This window comes from Hypanus sabinus, unplaced genomic scaffold (genome assembly GCF_030144855.1).
Source record: "Hypanus sabinus isolate sHypSab1 unplaced genomic scaffold, sHypSab1.hap1 scaffold_100, whole genome shotgun sequence".
NCBI classification, from domain to species: domain Eukaryota; kingdom Metazoa; phylum Chordata; class Chondrichthyes; order Myliobatiformes; family Dasyatidae; genus Hypanus; species Hypanus sabinus.
Genome location: NW_026779051.1, coordinates 312,629 through 338,302, shown reverse-complemented (window position 1 = coordinate 338,302; position 25,674 = coordinate 312,629). Strand labels below are relative to the sequence as shown.

At 45.2% G+C, this 25,674-nt stretch overlaps 1 protein-coding gene across 1 annotated transcript in view; it reads left to right on the top strand.

Moving 5' to 3' along the window:
* Positions 1-23,005, top strand: part of LOC132386095 (uncharacterized) — a 54,636-nt gene extending 31,631 nt beyond the window's left edge. The window contains exons 8-11 of the mRNA XM_059958395.1: positions 7,331-7,381; positions 13,298-13,333; positions 15,662-15,694; positions 22,234-23,005. Coding sequence (XP_059814378.1) covers positions 7,331-7,381; positions 13,298-13,333; positions 15,662-15,694; positions 22,234-22,285 — 172 coding nt within the window. The 3' untranslated portion in view covers positions 22,286-23,005. The remainder of the gene's footprint in view (positions 1-7,330; positions 7,382-13,297; positions 13,334-15,661; positions 15,695-22,233) is intronic.
* The last annotated feature ends 2,669 nt before the right edge of the window (positions 23,006-25,674 follow it).

The following is a 25,674-nucleotide window of genomic DNA, read 5'->3' as shown; positions in this document are numbered from 1 at the left end:
TTACGAGAAAGCCATACTCGACAACGGATCGCTGGTCACGTTACTATACCGTTCGTTTTACAACCGGTATCTGACGCATTTACCCTTGACACCATTGGATGCACTGGAGATTTGAGGTCTCAGTGCCGGTGATTATCGATACGACGGTTATTTGTCAGTGAAACTGGAGTTCTCGGAGACCGATGTGGGAGTGTCTGAGGTTCTTAATATATTGGTGCTGTTTTGTCCGGAACCTGTTTAGCAGGGCGGCGTTTCAATACTTGTATGGTCCTCTGGTGGACCCTGTGTTTTGAGCTGCTTTTGAGAAAGTGCGTGGTTGCATTGGGCTGGATACCTAACTTAAACAAGGGACTGTGTGGTTCAGCCAGTCGAAGCTAATAGTGGTACCGCCCGCGGAAGTACCGAGGGTGAAGGGGACCCCCAAATTTCCCGGAAAGCCTGAGAGCGAACCCTCTTTGTGGATGTTCCGGAAGATCATGAGGCAATGTCCGGATTTCCTGCTGGGGTATTGGTGAGGTCCGAACTACAGAAGCCCTCGTTTGTACAGGCAAGCAGGATGGCAGTGACTTTCAGGAACACCACGAATAGGGAGGTCACCTTCAATCTGGGCATCTCCTTCGCACATTTTATTCCCGATAACGGTAATGTCGAGTGTCACTGTGAGGCCCGCCGGGGAGGGTCTATGGGAAAACGCGTGGGCGGAGCTGAAATTCAACTCGGGGGAATGTCCGGTGCCGCAGGGTTAAGGAAAGGAGTCTTGTAGAGAAGATGTTGTAGATGAAAGGTGTCTTTTCCAGTGGCGAGTGTGATGTGGGTTGTTCCAAGAGCACTGCACACACTCTGCGGGTGACCGAGGACACGCCGTTTAGAGAGAGGTCGCGGTGACTGGCCCCTGCAGACGTGGAAGACGTGCGGCAGCATTTGTGTAAGCTGAAAGAAGCTGGGATCATCACTGATTCCCGAAGCCCCAAGGCGCCCCAGTAGCAGTGGCCCAGAAGAAGAACGGGAAGGTACGCATGTGTGTGAACTATAGGACTCTGAACACCGCACCATCCGTGACCAGTATACCGACCCGAGTGTCGAAGACGCGCCGGCCTGTCTGAGAGGTGCGAAGTGGTTTAGTGTGCTGGATTTGAGTAGTGGTTATTACCAGATCCCGATGACTGATGCCGTCATTTATATGTCCCCTGGGATTATTCCAGTTCGAAATGATGCCCCAGGGCATATTGGGAGCCTTTGCAAACTTCCAGCGGTTCATGGAGAAGACTGCGGGGGATATGAACTTGTTTGAGGTGTTGTTGTATATCGATGACCTCATAGTATTTGGATTCAGATTGGCAGAACATGAAGCGAGGCTACTGAAGTTTCTCGGCCGCCTGAAAGCTGAATGGATACAAAATTACCTGGATAAGTGCATAACACTTGTGATCATAACACCGTTAGTTTAACTTGATCATTGGTAAAGATAGATCTGGTCCTCGGGTTGATGTCCTAAACTGGAAAAAGAACAAATTTGAAGAAATTGGAAAGGATCTAACAAGCGTGGATTGTGACAGGTTATTTTATAGCAAAGATGTCGTTGGTAAAAAGGAGGCCTTCAAAGGAGAAATTTTGAGAGTGCAGAGCTTGTATGTTCCTGAGAGGGATAAAGGCAAACTGAATAAGGAACAAGAACCTTTGTTCTCTAGGGATATTGAATCTCAGATAAAGAAGAAGAGAAGGGTATGACATGTATGGGAAACAGAGAGCAAATCAGGCGCTTGAGGAATATAAATAGTGCAGAAAAAAGAACACTTCAGAAAGAAATCAGGAGAGTTAAAAGAAGACATGAGGTAGCTTTGGTTGTCAAAGTGAAGGATAATCCAAAGAGCTTCACCAGTATTATGAAGAACAAAAGGATAGTAAGGGATAAAATTAGTCCTCTTGAAGATGGGAGTGGTTTGCTATATGTGGAACCAAAAGAAATGGGGAAGATCTTAAATGTTCTTTTATTTGCGCGTCTGTATTTCTTAAGGAAACTGACATGAAGTCAACGTAAACCAGGCAAAAAAGTAGGGAGGTCATGGAACCTATACAGATTGAAGAGGAGGAGGTGCTTGCTGTCCTGAGGGAAATCAGAGTTCATAAATCCCCAGGACCTGACAGGGTTTTCCCTCGGACCCTAAAGGTGACTCGTGTTAGAATTGCAGGGGCCCTGGCAGAGAAATTTAAAATGTCGGTACTACGGGTGAGTTGTCGGTGGATTGGAGGATAGCTCATGTTGTTCTGCTGTTTACCAAATTCTCTAAAGTTATTCCCGGAAATGTTAGGCCAGTAAGTTTGTTGTTGGTAGTAGGTAAATTATTGGAAGGGTTACAAAGAGATAGATGTACAAGTATTTGGATAGACAGGAACTTAATAGGGAGAGTCAACACGGCTTTGTGTGTGGTAGGTCATGCTTAACCAATCTATTAGAATTTTTCAAGGGGGTTACTAGGAAAGCGGATGAAGGGAAAGCAAAAGATGTTGTATTGGTTAGTTAGGAAGATTCAGTCGATAGGTATACATGGTGAGGTAGTAAATTGGATTACACTTTGACTCAATGGGAGAAGCCAGAGAGTGGTATTGGAGGATTGCTTCTCTGAGTGGAGGCCTGTGACTATTGGTGTGCCACAGGGATCAGTACTGGGTCCATTGTTATTTGTCATCCAGATCAAATTGGATCCGCAGATTTCCTGATATTACAAGGATTGGAGGTGTATTTGCTGATCATACAACGATTGGAGGTGTAGTGGAAAGTGAGGAAGGTTTTCAAAGCATGCAGGGGGATTTGGACCAGTTGGAGGAATGGGCTGACAAATGTCAGATGGAGGTTAATGCAGACTAAGTGTGAGGTATTGCACTTTGGAAGGACAAACCAAGATAGGACATACAAGGTAACTGAGGAGTGCAGTAGAACAGAGGGATCTGGGAATACAGATACATAATTCCCTGGCAGGTTGACAGGGTCATAAAGGGATCTTTCTGCACATTAGCCTTAATAAATCAAAGAATTGAGTATAATATTTGGAATGTTATGGTGAGGTTGCATAAGTCATTGGTGAGGTCGAATTTGGAGTATTCTGTGCTGTTTTGGTCACCTAATTAGAGGAAGGATATTAATAAGGTTGAAAGAGTGCAGAGAAGGTTTACACGGATGTTGCCAGGACTTGAGAAAATGAGTTAAAGAGAAAGGTTGAATAGGTTAGGTCTATATTCCCTGGAGTGTAGAAGAATGAGGGGAGACTAAATATATGATGGGTACAGATAGAGTGAATGCAAGCAGACTTTTTCCCACTGAGGCTAGGAAGAAAATAACAGAGGACATGAGTTAAGGGTGAAAAGGGAAAAGTTTAAAGGGAACATTATGGGAAGCTTCTTCACACACATTAGTGGGGTGGAATGAGCTGCCAGTTGAAGTGGTGAATGCAGGCTCACTTTTAACATTTAAGAAAAACTTGGATAGGTACATGGATGAGAGGGGTATGGAGGGATATGGTCTCGCTGCAGGTTATTGTGACTAGGCAGAAAATGGTTCAGCACAGCCACGAAGGGCCTAAAGGCCTGTTTCCGTTTTGTAATGTTCTATGGTTCTAAGTGTGATTGAGGGGTTAATTGGCTTTGTGCGTGGTGGGACATGTTTCACAAATCTATTAGAATTTTTCGAGGAGGTTACCAGGAAAGTGGATGAAGGGAAGGCAGTAGATGTTCATTAAGGCCTTTGACTAGGTCCCGCATAGGAGGTTAGTTTTCAATATTTCTTGTCGCTAGGTACACATGGTGAGATAATGAATTGGATTAGATATTGGCTCATTGGGAGAAGCAAGAGAGTGGTAGTGGAGGATTGTTTCTATGAGTGGAGGCCTGTGACTAGTGATATGCCACAGGGATCAGTGCTGGGTCCATTATTATTAGTCATCTATATCAATGATCTGGATGATAATGTGGCAAATTGGATCCTCCAATTTGCTGAGCATACATAGTTCTGAGATGCGGTGGACAGTAAGGAAGGTTTTCAAAGCTTGCAGAGGAATTTGAACCAGCTGTAAAAATGGGCTGAAAAAATAGCAGATTGAGTTTAATACAGACAAGTTTGAGGTATTGCACTTTGGAATGACAAACAAGGCAGAACATACAATGGTAGGGCAGTGAGGAGGACAAGCAGGATAGAGCGATCAGGGAATACAGGTAAAAAATCCCTAAAATTGGCGTCACAGGTAGATAGGGTCGTAAAAAGAGTTTTTGGTACGTTGTCCTTTATAAAACAAAGTATTGAGTATAGGAGTTGGAATGTTATGGTGAGGTTGCTTAAGGCATTGGTGAGGCCGAATTGGGAGTATAGTTTGCAATTCTGGTCACCAAATTACAGGAAGGATATCCATATGGATAAAGCAGTGCGGTGAAGGATTACAGGGATGCTGCCAGGACTTGCGAAACTGAGTTACAGATAAAGTTTGACTGGGTTAAGGCTTTATTCCCTGGAACGCAGAAGAATGAGGGCAGATTTGATAGAGGTATATGAAGTTATAATGGGTATAGATAGAGTGAATGCAAACAAGCTTTTTTCACAGGCTAGGGGAGAAAGAAAACAGAGGAAATGGGTTACGGGTGAAGGGAGAAAAAGTTTAAAGGTAACATGGGGTGGCTTCTTCAAACTGAGAGTGGTGGGAGTGTGGAATGAGCTGCCAGTTGAAGTGGTGAATGCAGGCTCACTTTTAACATTGAAGAAAAACTTGGACAGGTACATGGATAAGAGGTGCAGGGAGGGAAATGGTCCAGGTGCAGGTAGTTGGGACTAGGGAGAAAAATGGTTCGGCACAGCCAAGAATTGGCAAGTGATCTGTTTCTGTTCTGTAATGTTCTATGGTTCTATGACGTTTGTATGCTGGTTAACCAATCGGGATTTTGTTGCCCTGTGTTGTGAATCAGGTAGGAGTTTATTTCGCCCTGCTTTTGCCAGCGATGCAGGGACATGAGGAGAGAAGGCACGAATGGAGATATTTGGTAGACCGCCGGACGGGGTGGACTGGGAGCAAGGGTCCAAATGGTAGCGACGATCGGAAGGAGTTAATGTTAAACGATCGGCCTGTGACTGAGCTCCAACTTTGCGCACTGACAGTCTAATAAGATTGTTTATTTTCCCTTTATTTCGTTTCTCTACTAACCAGATAGTCAAACTAACAGTTATAAAGCTCAATCGTTTAATCGCATATTGTGCACTGTTTGTTATTTCGGGCACTGTTCTGTAACAGGGCACCCATCGCACAGCATCCACCCAAACGTGATTCCTTACGTTTTCCCGGGCCGGGGTTTATCACCCATTATATTACGCCGCTAGGCGAAGCGAGGGTTGCATAAAAAAGCAGCTCTTTTAATGCACTACGACATCGAATGGCCAATTCGAAGAAAACTTGCTCAAAAGACTGCATATTGTTTTAAACTTACTTGCGTTCCTGTCTGAAAGTTATTTCTGTTTATGTATACTTGCTTATTGATCGATCGCTCCATAAATTCAGAAAATCTACCGCGAATCTCTATATTCAAGATCTCGAAAATCCTGCTCATCAGCCAGCACTTTTCACGCACCCCTGGTTCGGCTTGTCCATGTGGTACAGCAATCGAGAGGATACTGTCCTGTAGGTCCAGTTTGTCAACTTTCTATCGAGCCCCCCTAAACTCTCTCTGCAGGACTTCGTTATTGTGTCTCTTTATGCCATAGAAACATAGAACGATACAGCACTGTTCAGGTTCTTCGGACCACAATGTTGTGCCGAAATTTAAACCATGCCTCCTCTATAACCCTCCATCTTAAACTCCTCAATATACCTGTCTGGTAGTCTCTTAAATTTGACTAGTGTATCTGCCTCCACAACTCACTCAGGCTGTTCACTCCACGCACCAACCACTCTCTGAGTAATATAACTTCCTCTAATATCCCCCTTGAACTTCCCTCCCCTTACCTTGAAGCCATGTCCTATTGTATTGAGCAATGGTGCCCTGGGGAAGAGGCGCTGCCTCTCCACTCTGTCTATTCGTCTTAATAAGCCATTTGTGCTTATCTACTCTTAATACATCGTTTCTCTCTTGGACCCCAACTGAGACATCACTTACCCTCGAATGGACAGATAACTTATCATCCGGATATCGCAATAGTGCCCACAGAATCTCGTCTCTGTTCCTCTGACTGTGGAGACTTCTATCACACTGCAGTCAGCTTCACCAATCTGCTCTTCTGAGCCACTGCAAAACCCTCAGTGCCAGAGACACGGTGACCGTGTGTCTGTCGTGTTTGGCTGTCCTCTTCATATTATTGTGTTACAGTTCTGGTCACCGAATTACAGGAAATATATCAACAAAATAGAGAGAGTACAGAGAAGATTTTCTAGAATGTTACTGGGTTTCAGCACCTAAGTTACAGGGAAAGGTTGAAAAAGTTACGTATTTATTCTTCTGAGCGTAGAATGTTGAGAGGGGCTTGATAGAGGTATTTACAATAATGAGGGGGATAGATCGAGTTGACGTAGATAGGCGTTTTCCATTGAGAGTAGGGGAGATACAAACAAGAGGACATAAGGTGAGAGTTAGGGGGCAAAGGTTTACGGGTAACACGAGGGGGAATTTCTTTACTCAGAGAGTGGTAGCTGTGTGGGATGAGCTTCCAGTAGAAGTGGTAGAGGCAGGTTCGGTATTGTCATTTAAAGTAAAATTGGATAAGAAAGGAATGGAGGGTTAAGGGCTGAGTGCGGGCCAGTAGGTCTAGGTGAGTGTAAGCGTCGGCATGGACGAGAAAGGCCGAGATGGCCTGTTTTCGTGCTGTAATTGTTATATGGTGATACTGTGGGGAAACTGTCACAGGTGAACTCTGTCCTTGCTGTGCATTCCCGTTACGTTACTTGACAATCACCCAGCTACTATCTCCTGCGAACAAAGAACGCTCCTGAGGTTTTGCATGGTCATCCACAGACAGCCCTTCAACCCAGCTCATGTACTCAGCCTGCCGCCCTGCTTAATAACTTACCCGAGCTCTGGCCCCACTCTCGGCTCCCCCCTCTGCTCACTGTCCGTCGCAGTTGTGCCTCGCTGAGCATCCCGTCCGGTTGTCAGGTCCTCTCGTCCTCTGTTTACTTCGCATGCTTCAAACGGATCCCTTTTCAGGCTGACATGCTTGAAAATTTTGGCAGCGAATCAGAAATGCAGGCCGCCGTGGATAGCAGGACCGGGAAATGGCCAAAAGGGGATGGTTTAATGACAGGGGAAGCGGATTACGGATTCCAGATCACGGAGATATAATCATTTCTATGTTTCCCCACAGGCTCAGAAAACGTAGCATACGCACGTCTGCGGGAGCCCTTACCAGTGGCGAGTAAGTTGAAATCGGACTCTGTGACTCTGGGCGGGGCGATCAATCAAGCTACAGTTCCGCTGTATCGGGTGGCTGCAGAAACTGACGGATAAGGTCGGGTGCGCTTCAGTAACACCAAGCGCACTTTGCTCCCTGCGCTTCTTCATGGGCGGCAACTTGTTGAAGCATTTCTGAGAATCTAGAGAAAACAATTGACTTTCTCACATTTACCAGAGCCGTTGGAAGTTGTGTAAACTAAGATGGCAGTGGAACGGGAAACAGGATGTCTTGCTGAGGATGCGCACACGGGTTTATATGTTGATGCTGTTTGTAGCATTAACGTGAGGAAGGATATGTCAATGGTTGCGTACAAATGCAGACAGAACAAAGAGTTAAATTCAGGCACTGAGGCAAAGTTCCAAAGGGCGAAGAATGCAGGACGGAAGGTGCTGCATTTAAATGCGCGTGCAATTCAGAATAACGTGGATGAACTTGTGCCGAAATTTGGGATTGGTCGTGGCTGAAAGCACACCATAGCTGGGAGCTGAACATCAAAAGATATACTCTGTGTTGAAAGGACAACCAGGGAGTATTAGGCGGTGTTATGGAACTGTTTGTATCGGTTGGTGATGCATCTTTAGAAAGAGGTTGCAAAGAGTCCTGGACCGTTTAATCTTTGTAGGCGGAGTTATGAAACCGAAAGTGTATAAACAAAAGCGGTTTGGGATGCACTTACGGAAATCAAAATAGTAGCCGTGTTTTTGAGAATGCAAAATGAGCTAGAAAATGAGTATTAGAAGTGTAAATGAGGGTCTTTAATATGTAAGGTGATTGGTGGAAAAGGTTGTTGTGGGATAGCAACGAAGAGTATTTGTCGATCACCTAAGATATGGCTTTTTTAAGCAGCTGTAGGTTACTCGGGGAAAGGCAATATTAGATTAGTTGTTGTGTAATAAACCAGGCCTTATGAGGGAGATTAAGGTAGGGAAAAAAAAACTTCAGGAGAGAGTGCTCATAATATAATTGAATTTATACTACAATTTGAGAGGGACCAGTGTAACTCACATGAATCAGTATCGCAATGAATTAAGGGGATATAAAGGCCCATGAGAAAGGAGCTTACCGAGGTGAATTGGAGGAAGATATTAGCTGACTTGACGGGAAATCAGAGATGATGTTTCTGGTTTTAATTTTCCAAGGCACAGGATAGATGTGGACCGCAGAGGAAAATGTTATCAAGTCGCACGGCTAATCAACCGTGGCTGACAAATGGCGGTAAGGATTGCATTACAAAAAGGAAAGGACATACAAGGTAGCAAAAGTGAGCGGTACATTGGATGATTCCGCTGTTTTTAAAATATCCAGCAAAAGGCAACTAAAAGTGATGAAAAGGGAAGAGATGAATTTGGGTGGCATACTAGCCAAGAATATAATGCACGATACCAAAAGTTATTTTCTTCCCAGTTACGTTAAGATGTATTCACACTGACATTTGAGACGGGGAAGCTAGAGTGATATGTGTCATCATTACCATGGAGGAAATGAAATTGCAGTGGCATGAGAGAGGAGTTGGCTAAAATTAAATGGAAAACTACACCGGCAGCTTTGAAGGCAGAACTGCAATGGCTGGAATTTCCGAAAAAAAAAATCCGAATTTCCGACTTTCCGAAAAAAAAAGCGCGTGTTATATACACCCTTCAGAGGGAGAAGCATTGTAAAGTAAATGAGTCACATCCCTGTCTGTCAAGAGGCGTCAAAAGCAACACAAAAGTCAAAACGAGGTCTTATCGTAGAGCAAACATTAATGGGAAATTAGAAGACAGGGAAACATTTAAAAAACAGCAGAGGAGAAATAAATATTAATTGAAAAGGAAAATTTGGAACGCGAAGACGAACTACCCAATAATATTAAATACGATGTCAAAGGTTTATTCAGATGCATACTGTGTACAAGAGTGACGGGTGTGGATATCGGACTTTTGGAAACAAAGCTGCAGACTTAGTAATGGGGGACAGGGCAAAGGCGGACTAACTGAACAAGTATTTTGCATCACACGTTACTGTGTAAAGCTTCGGGGGTAGAGAGTCACAGCGGGCAGAAGTGTGAGAAGTTGCCATTTCAAAGAAGAAATTTCTTGGAAAGGTGTAATGCGGATGTCAGCTGTTCGGGATGGCATACATTCTAGGTTTCTGAAGAGGAACTGAAGAGATTGTGGAGGCACTAATTGTCCTGGTTCCGAAATAAATCCTCAGACATGCTTGCGGTGGAATGGCAAATTGCAAATGACACGTAACTCCTCAAGAAGAGAGAGGCGTACATTTAAATAAATTATAGACAGGTTAACCCGACATCAGCGGTTGGTAAGGATGTAGTTCGGCGAACTTGCAGGCCCATGATAAAATAGCCCCTGATCAGCAAGATATCCTCAAGGGAACCTCCTGTTTGAAAATCTGTTGTTTTATTGTGTTTGTTTTTTTTTGAGAAAATAAGAAGCAACATAGCCAGAGGGGGATGATAAATACATGGACTTTTAGAATGCCTTCAAAACAGGTACCGCTCGTGAGACTGCTTAACAACTGAAGTGCCGATGGTATTACAGAAAATATACTAGCATGGATAGGCAGAAGGCAAATTGTGCGAATAAAGGGATCCTTTTTTGTTTGTCTGCCGATGACTATGGTTGGTCCTCAGGGATCAATGCTTGGAGAGCTTCTTTTAAAGTTTCGTGTCATGAATTGGATAATAAACTGATACCTTTGTGGCCAAGTTTGCAGATGATACGAAATATGTAGACTTTCAGACAGTTTAGAGGAGATTTATGGACTAAGTAAAGACTTAGACAGATGAAACGAATGCATAAACAAGTGACAGATAGAATACTTGTCAGGAAGTTGATGGTGATGTAACTTGGCAGAAGAAATAAATAGGTAGGTTACTTTCCAACAGCAGAAACAAAATCAAAGATCTGAGGTGTAAAGGATTTCGGGTGTCCTTGAGCAATAATATAAAGTCAAGTTTCCTTGCCGAATCGCAGGTGCGGAAGGAAAGTACAATGTCAGTAACTATTTCAAGAGAAATAGCATAGAAGAAAGCAAGGACGTAATATTGAGGATTTATAAAACATTGAAGAGGACTCACTTGGAGTTTGTACTCAGTTTCGGGCCTTTCTTCTAAGGATGTATGTGCTGACAATTTCGAGAATTCAAAGGAGGTTGAGGAAAATATGTCCTGGATTGGAAAGACTGTCATGTAAAAAGCAAACAGGAGGAAATCTGCAGATGCTAGAAATTCAAACGACACACACAAAATGCCGGTGGAACACAGCAGGCCAGGCAGCATCTAAAAGGAGAAGCACTGTCGACGTTTCGGCCCGAGACCCTTCGTCAGGACTAACTGAAAGGAAAGTTACAAAGAGATTTGAAAGCGGTGGGAGGAAGGGAAAATGCGAAATGAAAGGAAAAGACCGGAGGGGGTGGGGAAAAGCTGAGAGATGGAAAGGTGATTGGCGAAAGTGGTACAGAGCTGGAGAAGGAAAACGATCATGGAACGGAGGCCTCGGAAGAAAGAAAGAAAGGAGGAGTGGTGCACCAGAGGGAGATGGAGAACAAGCAAATTGATGGACAGACAGAGACAGAAAGAGAGAGAAAAAGAAACAACTAAATATGCCAGGGATGGGGTAAGAAGGGGAGGAGGGCATTAACGGAAGTTGGAGTAGTCAATGTTCATGCCATCATGTTGGAGGTTACTCAGCCGGTATATAAGGAGTTGTTCCTCCAACCTGAGTGTGGCTTCATCTTGACAGTAGAGGAGCCCATGGATAGACATATCAGAATGAGAATGGGACGTGGAATTAAAATTTGTGGCCACTGGGAAACATCTGATTGCTCTCGTCCTCTACTCACTGGAGGTCAGAAGAGGAAGGGTGTCCGAATTCAAACCCATGGAAGGTTGAAAGCTTTTCGATAGAGATCATTTGAAGGTTTACGTCCAATTGTGCCGGAATCTAAGACAAGAAGAAACAGTAGTATAGAGGGGTGTCCTTTAGAAAGAGTAAATCTGTGGACTTAGTTGCCACAGGCAGCTGTTGTGCCGAGTTATTTAGTATATTTCAGAAACAGCTACACTGAATGCTGATTAGTCAGGACCTGAAGGGATACGTGAGAAGACAGGAGATAGTGGCCGAAAGGGAACACAAAATGGATCAGCTGTGATAAAATGATGCAACAGACTCAATGGACCAAATGGGCGCATTCTACGCCTGTACCTTACGGACCTGTGCTCTTCTAATCTTCTCGTAATGTTACAGCCAACAGACAGATAAGCGACCACTGAACGGAATGACCAACACGAGGAAAGCCAAAATGGAAAATAAGAAATCGGTATAATAACAGCTGAGTAAGCAATAAATATGGATATGGAGATTATCGGATACAGAGTCTTTGGGAGTGTCCATAGATTCTGAGAACAGCAGCGGGAATACAGCATGAGCAGACTTGCAGGGATCCTCGATGATGGATGCTGAATTTCTGCGTCAGCCTCCATCCAGAAGTTTTCCGCGGTTGAAGGTGGGGTAATATTCGTGATGAACTGGCTGGTGTCCACTACGTTTTCAATGATATTCCGTTCAAGGGCATCAGTCTATACACAGCAAGGTGTAATGCAGCCAGTTGAGATACTCTAAATACACACCTATAGAAGTTTGTCAAAATTTTCAGATGTCCTGCCGGGTCTTCGTGGGCACTATCCACGAACCAACCGTTGTACCATTATCAAGTGTCCCAACTCACCGTTCCACCTACTCATCTAAATCTTTTATAAATATCACATGGAGTAGATCCCGGCGGAACCAGCGCAGCGCTCTCACTTCCTCAAGTGAGACTTGAAGTACTCTCAAACAGCTCAGCGTAGCCAAGGTCGGATAACTGCCCACGAAGCGGCTGCCGTCTTCCCTGCTCCCCTGGTCAAAAGCGCAGAGTCACATTCATCATTTATAATCTTCTGATACTTTTCCTAACAATGCCTCGACGATGTATTCCGCTGTGCCTTCCTGAAGCCTGACCCAGGTAATTTCCTCACTTCCAGACTGTTCAATCTTCCCACCAACTGTTCTTTTGTGATGGCCGTAATACTCGCTTTGATTCCGATATCCCGTGCATTTCGAGCATATTACTGGCGTCTTGTTGAATGAAAGCAGCTGCTGAGTACACATTTCACTCCATAATAATTTTCCCTGTTCTCCATTCCAACCTCTTCATCATAATTTTCAATTTACCCAATATTCCTGGGGCCTAACGATTGTTTTCTTACGTAATACTGTGGTCTTTTTGGATATGTTGTGGCCCCTCTGGACTGCACATATTGCGCAGCTGTGGTGTCCCCTAATCATTCAAGCCAACACTTCCACTCCCTGCAGATGCAACACGGAATTGAGCTCACACTTTTTGTCCTTTTTTATGAGAATCAGAAGATCTACCCAGGGTAACACTACCCTTCTCTGCCCACAACATTGATGCCTTCCTATCCAGTGCTGTTATGTTTACTAACTCTAGAAAATAATCAAATGAAATGCGGAGGTGTACGGGTAACTTGTCTACTTAGTTTTCTATTAGTGAGGCACTTACATATCACGTATGCCATTTATGCACCTCCTATATATGACCCCTAATGAATTATGTAAATAAAGAATGCGTAATAGTAATATACGTACAGTTGTACGAAAATATTTACAATGCGCTCGGCCGGACAATTCCCGCATTCCCTAAGCCTCTATTTATTGCTGAGTCTCCATAAAATATGGACCTTCTGTACCGTCCCATTTAAAGGCAGCACCTCAACCCGCACCGTGCACTGAGAGAAGGCTGAGTGAACACTGCACCTTATCTCTGAGCGTTTTTCACTGAACCATTTTTGTTAACTTCTTCACGTCTTTCAAATAGGAGATCCTTCTGGGGAGCAGAAGTCTCCATTGGCGGGTAAGTGGAATGCGAAAGCTGCGTCTGTAAGGAGGAGTTAAATGAACCAAAGGCGTCGCAACATCGGGTGTGCTTTCATGCTGCTGGAAGGGTGGCAGAGATAGAACATAGAACACAGAAGAGTACAGTATTGCAACAGGCCCCTCGGCCAACAATATGGTGCCGAACTGAAGAGTAAATAAAACCTCTCCTAAACCAAATCCCTCCAACTTATACAATGTCCATAATCTTCCACGTTACTCACAATCATGGAGCTTCATATCTAAGCGTCACTTATAACCTCTGATTTATTTGCCTCTACCACCTCACCAGACCGTACAGTCCAAGGATTCACCAATCTCTGGTTTAAAAAAGTTACCCCTCACATCACCCTCGAACCTAACCCCTCTCAACCTACAACCTCTGATATTAGATATTTCTGCCCTGGGAAAAAGATACTGTGAATTCCATCTATGCCTCTCATAATTTCTACTCAGCCCCCTCCGCTCCAAAGAAAGCGACACAAGTTGTTGTATCTCTCAAGTTAGCACATGGCCTCTGAACCAGGCAGCATCCTGGTAATCCTCTTCTGCACCCTGCCCAAAGCCTCAACATCCTTCCCATGGTAGTAAGACTAAAACTGTATGCAATACTCTAGATGCAGACGAACCGGATATTTATAAACTTGCGATATAACCTACTCGCAACTATACTAATTCCTCAACTAATAAAAGCGAACATTGATTAAACATCCTTAATCGCTTTATCGACCTGTGTACCTGTTACCAACGAGCTCTAAACTTGGACACCAATGTCTCTCTGAACTCAACACAGTTAAGGGTCTTTGCTCTTGGAGTGTACTTTCTCCTTGCATTTTCCCTACCAAGGTGCAACATCCCACATTTATCTGGGTTGAACTGCTTCTACCATTTTTCTGACTATATCTGCAACTGATCTACGTTGCGCTGGATGCTCTGCAAGTCCTTCTACACGATCCACAACTCCATCAATTCTGGATATCATCAACAACCTGTCTACATCTACATCCCGGTTATTTATTCACACCACAAACAGAAGAGGTCCCAGTATAGATCCTTGCTGTGTTTCACTAATTAAAACTCCAGGTTCAATAAGGCCATTAAATAATTAATATCTCACTGGAATGGAACTAACCTGAGACTCACTGGTAAATAGTTTCCAGGATTTCCCTATTTTCGCTTTTCATGAAGATGTAAAACTTTAGCCATTCACCTGTCCTCTGGCATCTCGCATGTGGCTAGAGAGGATATTTTTCCAAGGATCGTGCAATCCTGTCTCTTGCTTCCGTCACAAACCTATGGAACTCCCATCATGACCTGGGGACTTATTCACCTGAAAATTCATTCCGAGTCCCGAGGTCTTTTTCCTAATTTTGCTCTAAACACCTAGCATATTTATGCACTGACAACCGATCTGCTGCTCCTCCATGTCTTTTACCTAGATAAAAACGGAAACAAAATACTCAGTGAATACTTCACTCACATGTTCCGCATTAAAGCAAAACTAGCCTCGCGCACTGCCAAAAAATCACGGCCCCTAGTTATTCATTTGATACTGACATTGGCATAGAACGTTGCTTAATTAAATTCATCCTGATCCTGCCTGCCAAGGACCTCTCACGTCCCCTCTTGGTTATCCTCATTCTTTTTTTCCGTACATTACTGGCTTCGTTATACTCCTGATTTGCTCCGTTTGATCCGAATTTAAGGAACTTTACTCATGTTTTCCTTTTCAGTCGGGCACCTCCTCTCGTTGGACGGTGCACATATTCATTTACTAAATCATCCAATTAATACATTCTCCCCATCTAATCGCCTTGCATTGAGAATGTACATTTTTGTAACGGGGAAGTTGAAATTTCCAATGAGATCAAAATTTAATTTCACACAGGTTGTTGCGTTCATTACCTGTCTGTTCATTAATGTTCTAGCAGCTATTGGAGACCCTGTAGTTCAAACCAATCAGTGTGATCGCACGCTACTTATTCCAGACGCATCTGTCTTCAAGTTGCTCCTGCGAAACGTGAAACGATGTAACTGCTGCATCGTGTGTGTATGTGAGAAAAGCGGTAAGCTGGGCTAGCGCCCAGAGTGAACTGCAGCAGGGTTCTCTGGTAAATTAAGGAAAGGAGTTCCGTTGAAGGGTTGAACTTGATGTTAAATCCGGAGATCCAACGTGTCCCGGTGCTGCCTCTGAGCACATCAGGAAGGGATCAGTGTTGAGTGTGAGTGAGATGTGGATTGTGGATTGTTAACTTCACGATGTCGGGCGATTAATGATTTTTTGTTATTTTTTCACCATCTCCATCAGGGTATCGTATGACTTCAGCTCGATGCCGGCAGGGTAAGGGGCATTGGAATGTTGTGTCTGTGATTGCGCTAGTTGATGAAACAGAGACGTTAAAGTACCAGGCTTGGGCTCATGCACGGTCGGGGCGGGGGGAGGGGGGTGGGGAGCTCTACGGCGGCGGGAAAGAGAAACAAATTTCTCCTCACTCTGCTCCTTCAAGGGAACAGCCTCCTTTCGATCTTTAATGAGTCCACGAACCTGGTGTGGTCAGTGACCCCTGTCCCTACCTTGAGCTCCTGATACGTTACCCAGGCATGATCTTCCCTATTATAAACTGTGCTGACCATCCTAGTTTATCACGTACATAGATAAGAAAACATTCAACAGGACAGCTTTTTGATGGCCCTTTGGTCCTTGATGTTTTACCGACTCTAAACTTGCTCTCCTACAGAGCCGTCTATTTCTCCGTAATCCGTGTGCTAAGACAGTCTCTGAAATGACCCAAATGTGTGTGTTTAGACCACCACCATTGCTATTCCGTTTCACACACTCACCACTATGGGTAATAACGCACCGCTGGCTGCCCCTATACATAGCCCTAAATCGCTTTAAAATTTCCTCCCCTTGGCATTTTTTTCCACTCTACAGTGTAGTACAAAATTTAAAATATGGTTTAACCAGTGTTTTATAGTGCTGCAACAGTACCTCGTGTACCTCGTGTACCTCATACACATCCTTAACTACCCTATTAAATGGCGCGGAAACATTAAAGATTATATGAAGGCTAAAAGATCTTCTTCTCCTCAATATTTTCAACTAGCCTGTCATAATCCATGCATTCTGCATTCTAATCCGACCTTTCAAAGTGCAATTCTTCTCTCTTCCCCATGCTCAACTTGACTTGCCATTTCTCAACCCAGCTCTGCACCCATCAATGCCCAATTGTAACCTGCGACAACCCACCACATTATCCATTAGCATCCATATTTTGCCTGATATCTATGTCTATTCATTTCCTCATCAAAATCTTTTGTAAAATTCAGAAAGTCCAAGAGTCTCTGATCAGATCTCTACGGAACACAGTATCTCACTGAACTCCAGGTGGCATAATCTCCAACTGCTAGCACACTCTTTCTCGGGCAAGGCAGTTCCCTACCTACACAGACAAGATTCTCTGGATTCCCTGTCACATGACTTTCTGAATGGGCCAACAATGAGGAATCTTATCAAACCTCTTGATAACATACACCATCATCGTATAAACCTGCAACCTGGTTCGCAGCACCCGAACGAATTTAATCACATTCTTGAGACAGGACCTGCAATTGGCAAGACCATGCTGACTATCTTTATTCAGACTATATTACTTCAAATGCGTACATATCTACTGCAGCAGATTGGACACAATGACATAACCTTTAGAACCATAGAAAACTATAGCACAGTACAGACCCTTCAGCCCTTCATGGTGCCGAACGAAATATTCCTTTAAAAAAGTACTAAACCCCACACACTTCCCCATAACTCTTTATTTTTCTTTATTCCATGTGCCTGCCCAAAAGGCTTTAAATACCTCTAATGTTTTAGACTCCACCACCATCCCTGGCGAGTCATTGCAGGAACTCACAACGCTCTGTGTAGAAAACTTACTCCCGATGTCTCCCCGAAACAACCCTCCCTTAATTTTGTACCTATGCCCTCTAGTGTTTGCTATTGGTCCCCTGGGAAACAGGTACTGACTATCCACCCTATCTATGCCTCTCTAAACCTTGTAGACTTCTATCAAGTCCCCGGTCATTCTTCTATGCTCCAAAGTGAAAAGTCCCATCTCTTATAACGTTGCTTCATATGACTTGTTCTCCAAACCAGGTAAAATCCTGACAAATCTCCTCTGCACTCTCTCCGTAGCTTCCACATCCTTCCTATAATGAGGTGATAAGAATTGAACACAATACTCTAAGTGCGGTCTCAACAGAAATTTGAGAGTTGCAACATGACTTCTCTACTTTTGAACAATCCCCTTGTTAATGAAGCCTAGCATCCCATAGGCCTTCAAAACTACCCTATCAACCTGTGCAGCGAACTTGAGGGATGTATGGATTTGAATCCCAAAGTCGCTTTGTAGATCCACGCTCTTGTGTAACTGACCATTAATCCTGTACTCAGTCTTCTGGTTTGTCCTTCCAAAATGCATCATCTCACAGTTATCCGGATTGAACTCCATATGCCATTTTTCTGCCCAACTCTGCAGCCTGTTTATATCCTCTTGTAACCTTCGACAACCTACAGCTCCGTCCACAACTCCTCCAATCTTCCTGTCATCCGCAAACTTACTCACCCATCCATCCGTCTCTGCATCCAGGTCGTTTATAATAATCACAAATAGCAGAAGTCCCAGGACAGATCCCTGCGGCACTCCACTAGTCACCGACCTCCAGGCAGAATACTTTCCTTCCACAACTATCTTCTGTTTTCCTCCTTAAAGCCTTTCTTAATCCAAACAGCCAAGGTTCCACGTATCCCATGCCTCATGACGTTTTGGAATAGTCTCTCATGAGTGACCTTGTCAAATGTTTTGCTAAAGTCCATGTAGACCACATCCACTGCCTGCACTTACCAATTTATTTTGTCACCTCTTCAAAAAACTCAATCAGGCTCGTACGGTACGATCTTCCCTTCACAAAGCCATGTGAGTAGACTGTGCTTCTCCAAATGCTCGTAGATCCTAACCTTACGAACCCTTTCCAGTTGTTTGCATACAACCGACGTAAGAATCAAAGGTCGAAAGTTCCCAGGATTCTCCCTATTACCTTTTGTAAACAAGTTAGCTACAATTGCCATTCTCCAGTCCTCCGGCACTTCCCCTGCTGCCATAGAGGATTCAAAGATCTTCTCTAGTGTTCCTGCGATCTCTCCTCTCAATTCCCACAACAAGCTGGGGTGAATCATATCCGGCCCTGGCGATTTATCAATATTAATGATTTTTAAGAAGATCCAGCACCTCTTTCTTAATCTCCACACTGTCCAACACACAATCCCGCTCTACTTCGACCTCATCCTTATCAAGATCCTTTTCACTTGCGAATACTGAAACTAAGTATTCATTTAGGACCTCCCCAACATCCTCCGCCTCAAGGCACATGTTGCCCTCTTTATTCTTTAGCGGTCCCACCTTCGTTCTCGTCATCCTTCTATCCTTCAGATATGCATAGAGCGCCTTGGGTTCTCCTTAATCCGACATGCCTAGGCCTTCTCATGCCCCCTTCGAGCTCCCCTAAGTCGTTTCTTTAGCTCCATCCTGGCTACCCTATGTTTCCCATGAGCCCCTGCTACTTCCGGATTCTTATATCTAACATATGCTTCCTTTTTCCACTTGACGAGTTGTCTCACATGGTTCGTCAGCAACGGCTCCCTTTTCCTATTATTTTTTCCTTGCCTCAGTGGGAAAAATCTATCCTAAGCCCAGCTCATGTTGTCCCTATACTTCTCCCACATTACTTCTGCGCTTTCCAATTTGAAAATCTACTTCCAACTTACTCTCGCTAGTTCCTGCCTCATCCCTTCAAAGTTAGCCCTTCCCCCGTTAAGCACTTTTACATTTCGTTTGATTTTATTCCTTTCCGTAGCTATGCTGAAGCTAAGGGAGTTGTGGTCACCCTCACCAAGATGCTCCCACACCAAGAGTCCTGTCACCTGACAAGGTTCATTACCCAGAGCTAGATCCAGTATAGCCTCGCCTCTCGTCGGCCAGTCCACATACTGTGTCAGGAATCCTTCTTGAACACACCTGACAAATTCATCCCTTGCATCTCCCTTGCATTCAGGAGGTGCCAGTCAATATGAGGGAAGTTGAAATCACCCATAACTACTACCCTGCATTTCCTGCACCATTCTAAAATCTGCCTGCTTATCTGCTCCTCGGTGTCCCGAGGGCTATTTAGAGGCCGAGAGAGCACCCTTCCTATTTCTGACTTCCACCTTGTCGGACTCTGGGACAATCCTTCTGCAGGGTCCTCCCTTTCTGTAGCCGTGATACTATCCCTGACCAGAAATGACACTCCCCCATTCTCTACCTCCCGTCCAATCTAGTTTTGTATTTTTTCACCATATTCCCGCTCTGGTCATCACCACGCCCCTTTCGGTAATTAAATCACACTTCGGTCGTGACCTACGAAGCCGTTGTTTCACGGTGACAGAGCGGAAAGGAGCACATAGAGTCACGGGGGTCGGGGTGGAATACTCACTGAGCGCCCGGAGAGCAGATCGGACCTCGTCCATTCTCGGAGTGAGTAGGCAGCGCCTACTGCGTATCTGTGTATCTATACAGTGTATCTGTGTCCAGTTAGTTGGTGTCAACTTTGTGATGTGTTCACCTGCATAGCGAAATTCTCTACAACGCCCATCTTGCCTGCAGGCAGTTTATTTCGAAAGGTGCCTTGGGTGAATCTGTGAGGAAGAGGCCTTTCATTCTCATTTCATTGGATGGTTTTCATTTTTTAACGAGGTATCAAAGATTTTAAATGAACATAACACGGTCGTTAGCTTCGATAGGCACTTTTGTAAGGCTTTGGGTGAAGGACCGATGGTCAAAATGCATGGAATAAGACTACTGAGCCACAGGATAGAGGAGCGGAATTGGACTATTCGTTCCATCGAGCTCTTCCTGCTTTCTTTCTCAGGTGTTTCGTTCCTGAACCCTAATCTCTTTCCTTCGCACAAAAACCGTTAGCTCCCTCACCAATCAAGAAACTTCCCAACAGCCTGCATGCATTATGTGACGTTTAATTCGAGTCCTCTTGAACTAAACTTAAGAACATAAGAAATAGGAACAGGTGTAGGCCATCCGACACATCAAGGCTGCCCCACCATTTAATAAGATAATGGCTGATTTGTCCGTTAGCTCATCACCATCTACCTGCCATTTTTCTGCCCAACTCTGCAGCCTGTCTATATCCTCTTGTAAACTTCTACAACCTACCGTTCCAAACACAACCCTTCCAATCTTCTTGTCATCCGTAAACTTACTCACCCATCCTTCCGCCTCTATTTCCAGTTCATTTATAAAAATCACAAATAGTAGGGATCCCAGGGCTGATCGCTCAGGCACTCCACTAGTCACCGACCTCCAGGCAGAATACTTCCCTTCCACAACTACCTTCTGCTTTCATCCTTTAAGCCATTTTTTTAATCCAAGCAGCCAAGTTTCCACTTATCCCATGCCTCATAACTTTTGGAGATAGTGTTCACAATTCTATCTCCTTTACCATAGCATTGTAGAAGAACAGGAACAGACAAGATAGGAAAACGACTAATTGAACTAAGGGGAAATACGAGGCTATCAGGCAGGGAAATGGAAGCATAATTGGAGACACATGTTCTCAGGGAAATGTACGGAAGAATTCTGAACCCCAGGCTACTGTGATAAGCGAAAGAAGAGATTGATGCGCCTCTTGGGATGAACTTCGCATTATCAATGGAGACGGGAAACGTTCCGGACGATTGGAGTTTTGCGGATGTTGTTCCTTTATTCAAGAAAGGGAGTAGAGAAAGCCCAGGAAATTATAGACAAGTGAGTCTTACCTAAGTGGTTGGTAGGTTGATGGAGAAGATCCTGACAGGCAGGATGTATGAATATTTTGAGAGGTGTAATATCATTAGGAATAGTCCGAATAGCTTTGTCAAGGGGAGGTTGTGTCTCACGAGCCTGATTGAATTTTTTGAGGATGTGACTAAACACATTGGAGCAGTGGATGTAGTGAGAAAATAAGCAGGCATGGGATCCAGGACCGGCTTCCCACAGAAGACGAAGTGTGGTTTTAGTGGGGTCATATTCTGCATGGAGGTCGGTGAACAGTGGTGTGCTTGAGGGTTCTGTACTGGGACCCCTACTCTTCCTGATTTGTATAAATGACCTGGATGGGGAAGTGGAGGAATGGGTTAGTAAATTTGCTGTTGATACGATGGTTTGGGGCGTTGTGGATAGTGTGCAGGGCTTTCAGAGTTTACAACGGTATATTGATAGGATACAATTCTGGGCTGAGAATTGGGAGATGGAGTTCAACCCAGATAAGTGTGAGGTTTCGCAGATAATTTAATGTTGGTAGGTCAAATATAGTGGCAGAATATAACATTAACGGTAAGACTCGTGTCAGGATGAAGGATTAGAAGGATCTTAGGGTCCAAGTCCATATGACACTCAATGCTGCTACGCAGGTTGACTGTGATTAAGAAGACGCACAGAGCATTGGCCGTCATCAACCGCAGCACTGAGTTTAAGAGCTGAGAGGTAATGTTGCAACTATGTAGGAGCAAGTTCAGACCCCACTTGAAGTACAGTGCTCAATTCCAGTCGCCTCACTACAGGAAGGACGTGGAAACCATAGAAAGGGCACTGGGGAGATTTACGAGGATATTCCCTTCATTGGGGGTATGGCTTATGAGGGTCGACTGAGTGAACTCGGCGTTTTCTCCTTGCAGCGAAAGAAGATGAGAGATGGCGAGTTAGGTGTGTACAGGATAACGAGATAAATTGATCAGGTACAGCGGTTGCACTGAGGAACTTTCCCCTCACCTCTCTCTGTTTCACCTTTCAGTAACGAGGTCTGGTTCGTTGCCACTGGCGAAATGGATTGCCCACTCATGTGAGGACGAGCCCTGGATCGCCCGCCTTGCTTCGTATCAATCACCGCTTTCGGCACGCTCTCCGCTAACAACGTGTTCCCATACCGCTGTTCAGTAATCACAGCACTGGCCTGTTCACCCAGCCTGGCCTCGGCACCCTGTAAACAACACGTGACGGATCATAACCCACTCTCACAATAACCGCAATGTGGCTGGATTAGGAGACCATTTCGAGGACTTCCGGCCACCATGGTCCTCCACTGACCCAGGAACATCGCACCGCGTTGATAAGGGAAGCAGTCCTGAGAAAACTGTGCCCAAGTCGGGAACAGACAGATGTGTCCTGCCCCGGGGTCTTTTGCATTCGTGGTGCAAGAGTGAGATCCGGAAGACATTAAAAACATCGAGTCACGCAGGTTTACGCTTGGGGTTTTAAGGGATGTTTGGGTTTCTTCGGGGAACGCACTGGGGAAGATGGGGGCCACAGGTCACTTCTGTCTCACCGCCCGCGTGTCGGCGCTGGAGCGGTGCACACACTGGGCAGAACGGGCAGCGGGTGTTCGATGTGATCTGCCTCTGTCTCTATGTAACTACACTGATTCTCCTGTGCTCTGATTACGGGAAAGGGTTAAAGTTTTCCGGTTTTCACTTTCTCTGATATCGGTACTGACTATACACTATGCCGCTGATCGCTGCCCCGCCGTAGTACAACCGTTACTCCATCCAGCTGCATGACTCAATAAAGCTGACGCTGTTTGCATTAAACTGGTCTCAGTCTCTTGACAGAAACTCGCTGTATTCGGTACCGGCGAGCATTTGGGAAGGTCTGTGAAGCTCTACCGAGCGCATAGGGTAGCCTGCTCCCAGAGCAGACAATGCAGTGGCCTGAAACAGCCCATCCCGCTTCCCTCCCAATGCCTAGTCACTCTGAGGCAGCTGCCCGCTGTTGGGGAAGCCGATTGGGGTGTGGGAGTGTGGGAATGCATAGACACACCGACGCAGAGAATGTCACCAGCGGGATTTCTCTCAAGGGCCGATGGGCTAAACAAATTCCTGCTATGATGATGTCACCTAACGTGGAATTATTCTGGTCTGAAGCGACGGCTGAGGTGGGCAGAGTTTCGCTGAATATTAGTCGGTTGACAGACAGGGTCTCCCTCATTCCGGGGCAGAAGGCTTTCTCACAATTCTTCCCTTCCAGTCCCACGGATGCAAAACACCACGGGGTCACTCACCGAACCAGTCTCACTTGGAGACAGTAACACCAGGGATGGAGGACGGGGCCGGTGGGTGCGTGGGACTCAGGGACATTAATGTTAATTGTGGAGAGACGAACATTCACTGCGGGACAAGGAGAAGAAGGCTGAGAGTAAGGGCGGGAGGTGGAAATAAATGACTGCTCGGGAAGAGCAAAGGGTTGGGTCAAAATTAAGGGTGAATGCTCGGAAATGTAATTAGTAAAGGTTGTGTGATGAGGGGGTGATAGTGGTGACTATGGAGTGATTGGAGGCCATGGGGGGCTTTTGAGAGAAGTTTGGCGAGCGTCCAGGGAGGAAGAGGCGTGAGGTTGTCGGTGGGATGGATGGAGGTGGGTATGGCGGTGATGGCGTTCGGAGAGACCGATCAGCTAAGGGTCAGGGGGAGATTGGCGTGGAGTTGACGATGGGTAATGGAGGGGAGTTGGAGGTGGATATTGCGGAGAGTGGCATGTGGCTGAATGTGCGGAGATCAGATTCCGAACTAGCCTTAGTATCGCAGTCCTATGTCTGGAATTTATTGTTTTCCGGCAGCAGTTCAGTAAAATAATTCCTGAAATGTTTTCCTAAAATAAGTGTTTTAAGGTAAATATGTAGTTCTTAAACAGAGGGTAAATAGTGAGGTAGTGCAGAGGGGTGCATTCTCCAGTTAGAAATCTGGTGCTGGAGAGAAATAAACTGTCCCTGAATCTGGGGATGTGGTCCTTCAGACTCTGTCAACTCCTCATTGACGGTGGCAATGAGAAGAGGGTATGTTCAGGATTGAACACCCTTAATGATAGATGTCCCGTTTCTAATCATCAATTTTCGAAGATGCTTTCGATGCCAGAGAGGCTGTTTCCCGTGATGCACTCGGCTGAGAAGTCTGCAGCTGTTTTTATTATTTTCTTGGAAGTGATGGAAGTTCGGCCGGGTGATCATTGAAGGTTCAGGGCGGAGTTTTTGTTTTGGGAGTTTCACCGCCCGTTCGCACAGCGAGGGGCGCGGACGTAAGACATAGACTGTGACCTTCAGTACACCGATATCCCGGTCCGGCCTGGTCTCCTAGAGCTCACAGTAGGTCTCAGTAGAGGATGTCACTCGAACCCTCCAAGCAGCCCCACCATTCTCTGTGAAGATGTGTATTCAAACCTGAGCAAAGCTCCTCGTCTGCACAGCTGACTTTGGCAATAACTTCCACAGTCTCATCATACTCTGGCAGAATAAATTCCTTTTCGTCTCCTTCCTTCTAATTTGAGGTTGTGTTCTCCCAAGAAGTGGTCCCACTGACCAGTAATCTGAATCCGTGTGCCCCGCAGAAGTTCCTCAGCCACGTATTAACATGCCAAATTATTCTCTTCTCATCCTCCGTACGGTTCAGGGAGGTTTCCGGAGGTAACAATCGTTGATGTCCTGTTCTGCCTTTTTATCACTTAGCATCCTTCAGTCTCTCTTCTGACCTCCTTACTTTGATTATTGGTGTTGACATGTATCAAGATATCTGACTGCCTACACTTCCACGTCAATGCCTAGACCCTACCTGAGTAAACTTGACCCTTGAACCTGCGAGGGAGGGAACACACCATTCGGGTGTTTCTAAGCACGCACGGAATCTCGACTCTGCTGCTCTGGCGTTTTAATCCCCTTTCAACACTGCCGTCCTCTTCACCACTCTTCCGAAAAATAAATGAGGTAAATGAGTGTTCAGGGAGAGAACGGGTCAATTAAGGGTGAAAGCTCGGAAGCTTGTTCAGTAACAGGAGAGGTGGCTGCTTGGAGGTTACTGTGGTGGTGATTGGGGTCACCGGCGTTTGAGAAGTCCGATCTGCGGGGATCCAGGGAAGAGACGGCATGTGGTTTCCGGTGGAAGGAGACCTTGGAGCTGACGGTGGTGGTGGTTGCTGGTGGTGGGGGGTGTGCGTGTGGCTGACGTTGGGTAGGGGGTGTGATGGGGATTATGAAGGTGATTATGCGGTTTGGTGTGGTTCGTAGAGATCGGTCAGAGATGTTCAAGGGAGGGAGTGAAGTGTGGATGATGGTGGGAAAATCAGAATCAGAACCAGGTTTACTATAACCGGGTCATGTTGGACAATCTGTTGTTTTACGACAGCAACTTAGTAAAATACATAGTTAGGTCTGAATATAAAATAAGAATTTCAATTAAATATTTACTTCTTA